Here is a 13272-nt window from a genome sequence, read left to right on the forward strand (position 1 = left end):
GGGATTACAGGCGTAAGCCACCGTGCCCGGCCGAATTAAACCTTTTGTAGATACGGGGTCTCCCTATGTTGCCTAGGCTGGTCTCAACCTCCTGGCTTCAAGTGATCCTACCACCTTGGCCTCCCAAAATGCTGAGATTATAGATGTGAGCCACCCTGTCCAGCCCTCTCTTGCAGCTTTCAAGATTCTTTGTCTTTTGAAAGTTTGATTATAGTGTGTCTCATTGCGAGTCTCTTTGAGTTCATCTTGTAGTTTGTTGAGCTTCTTTGATGTTTGTATTTATGTCTTTTATCAAATTTAAGGAGTTTTCAGTTACTATTTCTTCAAAGATTCTCTCTGCCCCTTTGTCTTTCTCTTCTTGGTTTGCTTGATGGTGCCCCTCAGGTCTCTCAGGCTCTGTCCTTTTCTTCGGTCTTTTTTTATTTTTGTTCTTCAGACTTAGTCATTTCTGTTGTCCTGTCTTCAGGTTTGCTTGTTCTTCTGCCTGCCCCAATCCATCTTTGAATCCCTCAAGTGAATTTTTCATTTCGGTTTTTATAGTTCTCAGCTCCAGAATATCTTTTTGGTCTTTTTAGGTTTTCTATTTCTCTATTATTTCCATTTTGTTCATACATTGTTTCCATAACCTCCCCATCTTCCTGTAGTTCTTAGAGCATCTTTAAAACTCTTGTTGTAAAGTCTTTTTGTGTAATAGATCTACCATCAAGTCTTTTTCAGGGACCATTTCTTATTTTTCTTTTTCCTTTGAATGGACCGTACTTTTATGTTTCTTTGTATGCCTTGTGATTTGATTGTTTTTGCTGAAAACCAGACATTTCAATCTAATAATGTTATAACTCTATAAATCACATTCTCCCCTTTCCCCCAGGGTTTGCTGGTTTTGTTACTGTTTTTGTTTTTTTGGTTGTTGTAAGCTGTCGCTGTGCTTAGAATCAACCTGAGGTATAACCTTAAGGTTTTCTCAAATCTTTATTGAACCTGTGCCTTTCCTTGATCACTTTCTAATTTTTCCTGTATACACAGTTGCTTTTCACTGCCCTAGTCTTTAATGTCTGGCTCCTGAAAGGGGGAAAAAGAAAAATGAATGGGGGTGGGAACACGGTGCTAGCCCTTTAAATCCCCTGGAATTCACTTCAGTGGAATGCAGGAGGGGCTTGCAGCCTTTGAGAAGGTGTGACAAAAATGTCTGCCAGCCTCATCATTTGCACCTCTGTGATCAGAAACAGCAATCAGCAGTGAGGAGCAGGTTGCTTTTTGCACACAATGCGCCAGCAACCTGTGTACAAGCTATTCCAAGAACACATGCACCGTGGCCTGCCACAAAGCTAGGAACAGGGGATGGTTAGCTGCTGCTATGCTAAGAGGCAAAATGGACAGTAAATTGCAGTGAATGTTTGTCAAAGCTCCAACCTCAAGCCTTCAGTAGACTCCAGAGTTCCAAAATACTGACGTCAGACAGAGTCTGCCCGTGCAGTTGTTGTGGAGGTAGGCAGGCAGATTCCTGATGGTTCCTACTCCACCATTTTACCTGAATCTGGGAGTTATTTACATTACTTTAAAACACATAAATTGTATATTCCTGGTACATATGTTCTGAGGAGAAAAGAATTACAAAGAGTTCTTAACCAGTTTTTGCTAATCATATTATTAGTAATAATTTTGTTACTGTTATTTTGAAACAGTTTTCATATTGAAGAATAGAGCAAAAGGGTAATTGACATTACCAACAGTTTTCAGAATAAGAGAAAAGGGGCCGGGCATAGTGGCTCACGCTTGTAATCCCAGCACTTTGGGAGGCCGAGGCGGGTGGATCACCTGAGGTCAGGAGTTTGAGACCAGCCTGGCCAACATGGTGAAACCCCATCTCTACTAAAAATACAAAAATTAGCCAGGCATGGTGGCGGGCGCCCGTAATCCCAGCTACTCAGGAGTTTGAGGCAGGAGAATCGCTTGAACCCAGGAGAAGGAGGTTGCAGTGAGCTGAGATTGTGGCATTGCACTCCAGCCTGGGCAACGAGCAAAACTCCATTTCCAAAAAAAAAAAAAAAAAGAGAGAGAGAGAAAAGAGATTCAAAGTTGAAAAACTTAAGGGAAAATCCTATATTCCTAAATTTGAGTTTGAAGTATCAGCATGGACTCATGAATCGTCCCTTCTTTAAAAATCAAAAAGTAGGGGTCAGGTGTGGTGGCTCGCGCTTGTAATCCCAGCACTTGGGAGGCCGAGGTGGGCAGATCACCTGAGGTCGGGAGTTCAAGACCAGCCTGACCAACATGGAGAAACCCCATCTCTACTAAAAATACAAAATTAGCCAGGCTTGGTGGCACATGCCTGTAATCCCAGCTACGCAGGAGGCTGCGGCAGGAGAATTGCTTGAACCCAGGAGGTAGAGGTTGCGGTGAGCTAAGATTGCGCCATTGCACTCCAGCCTGGGCAACAAGACTGAAACTCCATCTCAAAAAAAAAAAAAAGTATTGATTAGCTCTGCCTACCGAAAAGGCCTAGAAACAATGACCAAGCCAGTTAGCCATGAGTGTCCAGATTCTATACCTAAATGCCACTTCCCACTAAAGTAAACCAGGACTCCTTGCACAAAAATAGCTGATTCCAGGTTCTGAATTAAAAATGTACGAACTGAGCATGAAACATCTTGTCTTCCCAGAAAGGAAGGAAGGTGTCAAGGACTAAGCAGGGACTGCTGGAAGGATGTGGGGGCCAATTTGAAGGAGCTCTTGCTAACCAAAAAATGGACAATTTTAGCATCAACATGACTAATAACTGCGGTGAATTGGATCACATCAATTATGTTAGAAGCATGAATGCATAATGACACCAAAGAACAACAATTTTTTTTTTTTTTTTTTTTTTTTTGAGGCAGTATCTGGGTCTGTTGTTCAGGCTGGAGTACAGTGGTACAATCTCAGCTCATTTGTTATTTAGGACCTGGAATCAGCTATTTTAGTGCAAGGAGTCCTGGTTTACTAAAACCTCCACCTCCCAGGCTCAAGCCATCCTCCCACCTCAGCTTCCACGGTAGCTGTGACTACAGGTGCTCACAATCACACCCAGCTAATTTTTGTATTTTTTGTAGAGGTGGTATTTCACCATGTTGCCCAGGCTCGTCTTGAACTCCTAAGCTCAAGCAATCCTCTTGCCTCTCCCTCCCAAAGTGCTGGGAATACAGGCATGAGCCACTGTGCCTGGCCAACAAAAATTTAAAAAAATAAAACATTTTTGAGATTTCCTTGGAGAATGTGAGGGATCCAACTCATTTGAAAGGTGGCAAGTTAGAGAATGGAATCAAAGCATCCATTGCCTTTACTATACAAACTCTATCTTAAGGTAGCCCAATAGTTTACAAAGGAAATTTCTTTTTATAGAAGAATTCCAGCTAACAAATGTAGCAGGAATATAAGAATTAGATTAATGCTTGTAACCCTTTATTTATTAAAACCTTTCAGTGGATAATGGAGATCTTTATAATGCATGGGTATGGATGACACTTGGGCCCACTGATTAATCTCAGTATCCAAAAAGGACATCCAGGCACTTTGTGTTTTATGGGGTCTTGTAACAGAAAGTACATAACACCATTTGCCACAAAATCACCTTATCTGATGTAGACCTAACTTCCATTTTATAGGAAACTCAGGGACAAAGGAACATGTTAAATGACCCCAAAGAAATCCACAACAAAATCTTGATTGTGAAAAGTTGTGCTGACCCTGTGCACTGACTCATGTCTGTAATCCCAACACTTTGGGAGGCCAAGGCAGGAGTATTGCTTGAGACCAGGTATTCAAGGCTGCAGTGACAAACTACTCACCCAATTTTTTCAACAAATAAAATACCAAGAGGAAGGAAAAAATAAAGAGGAAGTGAAACCTATAGATTAAAAGAGACTTACAAGACATTTTAAAAAAAAGTAATGTGTGGCTTTGTTGGATTCTGATTTCAACATGGAAACCTTAAAAAAAATTCATGAGACAAGTGGGAAATTTGGATACTAACTAGATAGTTCATGATACTAAAAATTATTAATTAAGGCTGGGCACGGTGGCTCATGCCTGTAATCCTAGCACTTTGGGAGGCTGCAGGTGGATCATTTGAGGTCAAGATTCGAGACCAGCCTGGCCAACATGGTGAAACCCCGTCTCTACTAAAAATACAAAAAAATTAGTTGGGCTTGGTGGCTCCCTCCTGTAATCCCAGCTACTAGGGAGGCTGAGGCAGGAGAATTGCTTGAACTTGGGAAGCGGAGGTTCCAGTGAGCCAAGATCACACCACTGCACTCTAGCTTGGGTGACAGAGTGAGACTCTGTCTCAAAAAAAAAAAAAAAATGCCAATACTATCTCATCTTAATAATTTTTATTTATTTATTTGAGATGGAGTCTCATTCTGTCACCCAGTCTGGAGTGCACTGGTGTGATCTCGCTCACTGCAACCTCAGCCTCCTGAGTAGCTGGGATTACAGGCACGCACCACCACACCCAGCTAAATTTTGTATTTTTAGTAGAGGCGGGATTTCACCATGTTGACCAGGCTGGTCTTAAATTCCTGACTTCAGGTGATTCACCTGCCTCAGCCTCCCAAAATGCTGGGATTATAGGCGTGAGCTGCCACGTACAGTCAGTATTGGGATTTTTAAAATTATCTGGTTTTATAGAAGTAGACAATAGAATATTTACAGATGAGGTGAAATGATGTCTAAGATTTGCTTCAGAATAACCCACAACAAATGGGTGAGGGGAACAAACTTGGCCATGTGTTGATGTCAGTTGATGGGGACATGGAGTAGTCTTTTTACTTTTGAATGTGTTTGAGATTTCCCAAAATAAAAGTTTATTTAGAGAAGCAAATGCGGCCAGGCGTGGTGGCTCATGCCTGTAATTCCAGCACTTTGGGAAGCGGGGGCAGGTAGATCACATGAGGTCAGGAGTTTGAAACCAGCCTGGCCAACATGGTGAAACCCCATCTCTATTAAAAATACAAAAATTAGTTGGGTATGGTGGTGAGCGCCTGTAATCCCAGCTACCCAGGAGGCTGAGGCAGGAGAACCGCTTGAGCCTGGGAGGCAGAGGTTGTAGTGCGTGGAGATCACACCACTGCACTCTGGCCTGGGCAACAGAGCAAGATTCTGTCTCAAAAAAAAAAAAAAAAGAAAGAAAAAGAAAAAACAGCAAATGCAAAGGACTTGGGGGATTTTTCTGGAGTGGTATTCTCATATTTAATTAAAATACTTTGGGTGCCTTGGTAAGGTTCCGGAGGGATGGTAGGACATGATAAAATTATCTGGAAAAGTGGAAGACATAGTCGTTGCTGGCGTTGACTCTCCTGGCAACAATAGCAGTTCATCACTAGTACTCGTGAGAATAAACTTCAGTCTGAATTCTCCTAGAAGAGGAAAAGTGCCCCCTTACTTCCTGTGGCAGCACTTAGTGCTGTAGCAGGTCTATAACCTGTACCTGGGAACACCTTTGTAGTTGCAGAGGTGGATATCAGAATGCTGCCACTCCTGAATCCTGTCACGTGAGGTGGCATCTGCTCCTCCATGGTGTACTTCTAAGTATTCCTGGGAAATTATCTGAATTTTGAATGGGATTGGAAGAATTGCTTCCAAAAACAAATACTGCAGACTTACCTGTGTCCCATTCTCAGATATTGATATTTTATGGGAGGGATCTATAAGAAGCAGGTTGGAGCAGATCTAAAACATTCCTTGTAGATAGATATTTCACCTGCTTAATTTTTCAGGATTTCAGAGGGGAAGGAGACGACATCGTTGTCTCCCTGCATCGCCTTGCTGTCAGCACTGACATTTCCTAGCAGAGATTTTGCAGTTCTTCTTCCTCCCTGTCACAACTGGACACGTGGAGCTATGAGAATACCACAACAGTAGTGCTAGGCCTAACCACACAGAGAGGAAGCAAACAAAGTCCTTTTTGTCTGCGTATTTGTATAATGCCGATTTATTTTTTGGTCACTGCATATTAAAAACTAATTTAGATAAAACATCTTTCATTTTTTTTTTCAGGTCCGATGTCTAAAAGACTATGGAGAATTTGAAGTTGATGATGGCACTTCAGTCCTATTAAAAAAAAATAGCCAGGTATTTCTTATCTTCAGATTCTTTACTTTAAATCTTATGAGTGTTGAATGGTGGAAAAGTTGGAATAGCAAAATAAATATCAACTTTTGATGATCGTTTATATATTAGGCATTATCTTTAGTATAATACACCCTGTTCTGTACTTTTTCTGAATATTAAGAATGGAAGCAAATGTTGCATATAATAAAAGATTCATTAATTTAGTAGGATATTGCTTATATTTAAAACTAGGTGTTTTCTAGGGGAATTACCATAATCAGCCTTATTCTGGGTAAGTGATAGATTATTATCTGGAGGCTATTGAACTGTTGGATTTAGCTCCTTTGTTCATATAATTTATTTTAAAAGTTCCTAAGCAGTTTTTTTAGCTTACACTTTGCCTTATAAATCCTAGTTCTTTAGCAAGCAAATAGTGATACAGATTTTTCTATTTTCAAAAAAAGAATTTTCAAGTATTTGGTATATAAACATAACAATTTAATAGAGGAAGATTAAAATTGTAAAGTTGTAACTTAAGCTAAATTTGTCCTTATAAGGAATCTTTCTCTCTCTCTCTCTATCTCTGTCTATCTACCTACCTATCTGTCTGTCTGACTATCTATCTATCTATCTATCTATCTATCATCTATCTGTCTATCTATCTATCTATCTATTTTTAAAGAAAATAGAGATGGGGTCTTGCTATGTTGACCATGCTAGTCTCGAACTCTCCTGGGCTCAAGCAATCCACCTTCCTTAGCATCCTAAAGTGCGAGGATTACAGGTGTGAACCACCACGCCCAAAGTAATGTTAGTATATTAATTATTTCCCTAGAAATCTTCATCTTCACATTAGATGAATTCACATTAACTATATTATTACTATTATTATTATTTTTTTTTTTTTGGGACGGAGTCTTGCTCTGTTGCCTAGGCTGGAGTGCAGTGGCACGATCTCTGCTCACTGCAAGCTCCTCCCCCTGGGTTCATGCCATTCTCCTGCCTCAGCCTCCCAAGTAGCTGGGACTACAGGCGCCCGCCACCCTGCCCAGCTAATTTTTTTTTTTCGTATTTTTAGTAGAGACGGGGTTTCACCATGTTAGCCAGGATGGTCTCGATCTCCTGACCTCGTGATCCGCCCACCTTGACCTCCCAAAGTGCTGGGATTATAGGCGTGAGCCACCGCGCCCAGTCTATTATTATTATTTTTTTGAGGCAGGGTCTGGCTGTGTTCCCCAGGCTGGAGTGCAGTGGCGGGATCTCCGCTCATTGCAACCTCTGCCTCCTGGGCTCAAGTGATCCCCCACCTCAGCCTCCCCAAGTAGCTGGACCACAGGCACACGCCACCACACCCGGTTAATTTTTGTATTTTTTGTAGAGACAGAGTTTCACCAGTTGGCCAGGCTGGTCTTGAACTCCTGAGCTCAAGCAATCCACCCACCTCAGCTTCCCAAAGTGCTGGGATTACAGGTGTAAGCCACTGTGCCCGGTCACTAAATTTTTTATCCTATCCCAATTTTCTGAAGTTGTGAGGAGGAAAAGTGACCTAATAAAAGCTGTTCTCTTTCTTTCCTTGCCTGCCGTCTTGGGGTCAGCCATTTAGGATCTGATGACCCTAAGGATTTGGTGTTCACTTTGTTCATGCCAGGGAGCAAAAGAATGTTTCAGGTCATGTGGTTCTTGAGCTTATTTTCCTAACAGGGTGAGTTGATCTGTTATTTTACTAATACCCTTAGCTCTTTAAAACTATTTTACTAATAGTTGACTAAAATTATTTTACTAATACCCTTGGAGCTTCTAAAACAAAGGTTGAATATTTTTAAAGATTTTGAGGGTTCCCTAAAGTCTTCGGTTGTTAAGGCAACAATTTCTGTCCCAAGTATTCTCTTAGGACACTAATGAATTGAAAGCAGGTAATGAATTAATGCTCTGATAAGCAGCTATATTTCTGGAGGGCCCAGGAGGAAGCTCTGGTTCACGAGAACAAGAAAAAAGCCATCCTCATAAAGCAAGATATGCGAAATGTCCCTTCATCCCAAATGCTGTCCTGTGGTTGAATTTTTTTTTTTTTTTTTTTTTTTTGAGACGAAGTCTCGCTCTTGTCCCCCAGGCTGGAGTACAATGGCACGATCTTGGCTCACTGCAACCTCCGCCTCCCGGGTTCAAGCTTTTCTCCTGCCTCAGCCTCTCAAATAGCTGGGATTACAGGCGCCTGCCACCACTCCTGGCTAATTTTTGTATTTTTTTTAGTAGAGGCGGGGTTTCACCATGTTGGCCAGGCTGGTTTCAAATTCCTGACCTTAGGTGATCCACCCACCTCAGCCTCCCAAAGTGCTGGGATTACAGGTGTGAGCCACCGTGCCTGGCCTGGTGGTTGAATTTTTTAACTCTCTCAGCTGTGACCCTACCCTCAATTATAAAAATGGAGGCATTAAAAAGAAACAGTATCAGCCACAGTTGATGGTTGGTATTAGGGGCCTCTAATGTTCAACCACATCCGAACTTTCTGTAGAATCTGTGGTGTAGATCATTCACATACTCTAAAGTATTAGTAGGAAACATTATCTATATATATATATGGTTTTTTTCGAGATGGAATCTCGCTCTGTCACCCAGGCTGGAGTGCAGTGGCATGATCTTGGCTCACTGCAACTTCCGCCTCCTGGGTTCAAGCGATTCTCCTGCCTCAGCCTCCCGAGTAGCTGGGATTGCAGGCGCGTGTCACCATGCCTGGCTAATTTTTGTATTTTTTTTAGTAGAGGCGGGGTTTCACCATGTTGATCAGGCTGGTCTCGAACTCCTGAGCTCGTGATCCACCTGCCTCAGCCTCCCAAAGTGCTGGGATTACAGGCGTGAGCCACTGCACCTGGCTGGGAAACATTTTCTAATATACATTCTTTTATATTTGTCACTATGGCAAGCACTGTTTCTTTTTATCCAGAAATCAATACTCTCCATCTGTTTAATACCAGCATTAGTATGGATATTAAATGAACAACTCAGTTATTTTGTTTTTGTTGTGTTTTTTTACATTTTTCTTGGCTCATGTATCTTCAAGATTGGTTTAGAAGAATTTGGTCATGGGTCTCTTGTCAGGCCTTTGAGTTTGTGAGGCAGGACTTTCAGGTGCACATGGCTACTGAGGTTACATTTTGCTTCCTTGAGATCTTCCTTTGAGATTTCTTTGACCACCTATGAATCGGAAAGCCTTCCTGCCTTGCTTCCTTAACCTCCCTCCTCCAGGGCAGTCAGTGTTTTCTGTAAGTCGTGGTATTTGAGAGGGAAGGAGACATCTTTCCACCTTCCCCTGGTTCCCTCAGAGCAAGAGCGATGTCCTCTTAGGAAGACACAGGACAAGCAATACCTGGGTACCGGCATCTTCCCACGTACCATGTGAATAGCACCCACGCTGTGGGTCATGAATACTTTTCAATCTTGAGAAATACAGGAGGAAAGTTGTCACTTGTTATTAGAAGAATGTTCAGACTCTGAAATCCTAGAACAGGTTTTATGGAGAAATGAGCCTTTCATGGGTCTTCTTGATAGGCTGTTGAGCCAGTGATAATCCAAATCGCACCTATCTGGATTTCTCTGTGCATAAATTTAAAAAATACAAACACTAAGTACAATACCTACTAGAATTCAGAAGTCTTAGTTGAATTGAACTTAAGCAAACTGAATTCATTTGTAAAAATCAGAATTCCATACAGTTCTAAATGGAATCAATTTCAATGGATTAAAACAGCAAATATAATTTAACTTTTTTTTTTTTTTTTTTTGAGATGGAGTTTTGCTCTTGTTGCCCAGGCTGGAGTGCAATGGCACAATCTCGGCTCACCCCCAGGTTCAAGCGATTCTCCTGCCTCAGCCTCCTGTGTAGCTGGGATTACAGGCATGCGCCACCACGCCCGGCTAATTTTTTTTTTGTGCGTGTGACAGAGTCTTGCTCTGTTGCCCAAGCTGGAGTGGAGTGGCACGGTCTCGGCTCACTGCAAGCCCTGCCTCCCAGGTTCACGCCATTCTCCTGCCTCAGCCTCCTGGGTAGCTGGGACTACAGGCGCCCGCCACCACGCCTGGCTAATTTTTTTGCATTTTTAGTAGAGACAGGGTTTCACCGTGTTAGCCAGGATGGTCTTGATCTCCTGACCTCGTGATCCACCCGCCTCGGCCTCGCAAAGTGCTGGGATTACAGGCGTGATCCACCACCCCGGGCCAATTTTGTATTTTTTAGTAGAGACGCGGTTTCTCCATGTTGGTCAGGCTGGTCTTGAACCCCCAACCTCAGGTGATCCGCCCGCCTTGGTGTCCCAAAGTGCTGGGATTACAGGCGTGAGCCACCGCACCCAGCCCCTTAAGTTAACTACTTACTTGTTGGAGTTTGAAAACTAATCAGTGCTACTTTTTAATGATACAAGAAATAATTTCAAATTCTTTCCCAATCATTTATTTTACTCTTTCTCCATCCCTTCTTGTCCCCTCAGCACTTTTTACCTCGATGGAAATGTGAGCAGCTGATCAGACAAGGAGTCCTGGAGCACATCCTGTCGTGACCATGCACCGAGGCACTTCCAGGCTTCACTCAACTCATGGACTCCTCTGTACTCACTCTCTCCACCCTCCCTTCACCTCCCTCTTTGATTTTAGAAGCTATAGACATTATTTAAGATAACTAAGAATACTTGGCTAAGAAGTATAATTTGCTAACTATTAAGGACTTTCTTTTTTTAAGGTTGTACACTATTCTTCCTACTCCTTTTTAATTTTGGTTTTGTTTTGTAGAGACAGTGTCTCACTATGTTGCCCAAGCTGGTCTCAAACTCCTGGCCTCAAGCAGTCCTCCCACCTTAGCTTCTCAAAGTGTTGAGATCACAGGCGTGAGCCACTGCACCTGGCCCTTACTCCTTTTTCTAATAAGCTGTATCTATAATCACAGCATTCCTACAGTTGTTATAGTGTGTTTTTTAAATGAAAGTAAACATGGTTACATTTGAATCTCTTAAATAATCAGTCACTTGGCTGGACAGGAAGAAGGTAGATCCTGTGTGTCTTGTTTTCTGGTCATGGGTATTGTACAAGCTAGAGAGCTGAATTTCTGAGATACACATTTTCAAATCACATGAGCAAGTGAAGATGATGGTCTGTAGAAATTTTCAGTACATGTAATGTTTAATGACATACTAATTTATCATCTGGCTATTTGGGAAGGAAGGACACACATGGATTTTGCACATTTCCACCATGGTGGCTGGTGTGGCTTGTGGCTGTGGGGTGATCACCAGTATCACCACTTTGGAAGGGGACAGTGAAATTGGGGCTAGAGAAGGAACTTTGTACAGTTTTCCCAGAGATTCAGATTGACTGAAAAGTCACATGAAGGGCTGATTGGCCTTTAATGGTATGTTTTAAACAGCTGACATTTTAAATTTTGATGAAATCCAGTTTATTCGTTTGTTCTTTTATGCTTTGGGTGTTGCATCCAAGAAATCTTTTCCCATCCCAAGGTCACAATTTTTTTTCCTTTTTACTTCTAGAAGTGTTACAATTTTAAGCTTTATACTTTGGTCTATGACCTGTTTGTTTTTTTTATTTTCGTTTGTTTCTTTGTTTTGAGATGGAGTCTCGCTCTGTCACCTAGGCTGGGGTGCAGTGGCGTGATCTCGGCTCACTGCAATCTCTATCCCCTGGGTTCAAGTGATTCTCTTGTCTCAGCCTCCCAAGTAGCTGGGATTACAGGCGCAGGCCGCCACGCCCGGCTAATTTTTGTATTTTTAGTAGAGACAGGGTTTTACCATGTTGGCCAGGCTGGTTTCAAACTCCTGACCTCAAGTGACCCACCTTGGCCTCCCAAAGTTTTGGGATTACAAGTGTGGGCCACCGCGCCCAGCCTATGATCCATTTTGAATGAATTTTTTATATGGTGCAAGGTGTCAATCCACCTTCACTTTTTCTTGGGAATATAGATATCCAGGTATTTCACTACCATTTTTTGAAGGGACTGCCCTTAGCTCTATCACCTTTGCATTTTTGTTAAAAAGTAGTTGTCAGTGTATATGTGGGTTTATTTCAGGACTCCATTTTGTTCCATTGACCTGTTTTTCTCTCCTGAATGCCAGTGCTGTATTTGTATGTAGTGGATGTAATTTTCTAATCATTCTTGAAATAGTATTAATGCATCATATTTTTGCTGTTGTTTGTATTTTTTGTAGAGATGGGGTTTCACCGTGTTGGCCAGGCTGTGTTGAACTCCTGAGCTAAAGCAATCCACTTGCCTCGTCCTCCCCATGTGCTGGGATTACAGGCGTGAGCCTTGGCGCTGGCCCAGTGTACCACATTTCTTTTTGAGATTTGTTTTGGCTGTGTTAAGTCCTTTGCTTTTGATGTGAAATTTGGAAACAGGCAGAGTGTGGTGGCTTATGCCTGTAAGCCTAGAACTTTGGGAGGCCTAGATGGGTGGATCACTTGAGCTCAGGAGTTCCAGACCAGCCCGGGCCCATGGCAAAACTCCATCTCTACAAAAAATACAAAAAATTAGCCAGTTGTGGTGGTGCATGCCTGTAGTCCTAGCTACATGGCAGGCTGAGGTGGGAGGATCACTTGAGCCCCGGAGGTCAAGGCTGCAGTGAGCTGAGATCACACCACTGCACTCCAGCCTGGGTGACAAAGTGAGACTCTATCTCAAAAATAAATTAGGATCAACTTGTCAATTTCTACAACAACAACAACAAAAACCCCTGTTAGGCACCTTGATTGAGATTGCATTGAATTTATATAAAACTGTTGGGAGAATTGACATCTTAATAATACTGAGTCTTTTGGCTTATAAACAAGATCTGTCTTCCTATGTATTAATGTTTCTGTCTTCTATTTCTCTTAATAATCTTTTGTAGTTTTCAGTGTACAGGTCTACCATGTCAGCATTTCATAGTTTTGATGCTAAATGGTATTTTAAAATTTCAAATTCTAACCACTTTTTGCTAGTAAATAGAAATACAATTGATGTTGAACTTGTATCCTTCAGCCTTGCTAAACTGTGAGTTCTCATGGTGTTTTTGTAAATTACATCAACAGTCATGTGTTCTATGAATAAAGAGTTTTATTCCTTCCTTTCTAATCTGAATGCCTTTTATTTCTTTTTCTTGCCTGATTGCATTGGTTAGAACTTCCAGTAGAGTACTAAATATATGT

General features: G+C 41.9%; 1 protein-coding gene across 3 annotated transcripts in view; it reads left to right on the forward strand.

Moving 5' to 3' along the window:
- The window catches only part of GINS1 (GINS complex subunit 1), a 41514-nt gene extending 28321 nt beyond the window's left edge, over window positions 1-13193 (forward strand). For 2 of the 3 annotated variants that reach the window (XM_054467879.2, XM_054467878.2), the window contains 2 exons: window positions 6034-6108; window positions 10569-13193. In XM_054467879.2, the coding sequence (XP_054323854.1) occupies window positions 6034-6108; window positions 10569-10637 (144 nt within the window). In that variant the 3' untranslated portion in view covers window positions 10638-13193. Of the gene's footprint in view, window positions 1-6033; window positions 6109-10568 lie in introns of those variants that run through there. The other variant, XM_054467877.2, reaches the window with a different exon arrangement.
- Window positions 13194-13272: the final 79 nt, after the last annotated feature.

Source organism: Pongo pygmaeus, chromosome 21 (genome assembly GCF_028885625.2).
Source record: "Pongo pygmaeus isolate AG05252 chromosome 21, NHGRI_mPonPyg2-v2.0_pri, whole genome shotgun sequence".
Lineage (NCBI taxonomy): Eukaryota > Metazoa > Chordata > Mammalia > Primates > Hominidae > Pongo > Pongo pygmaeus.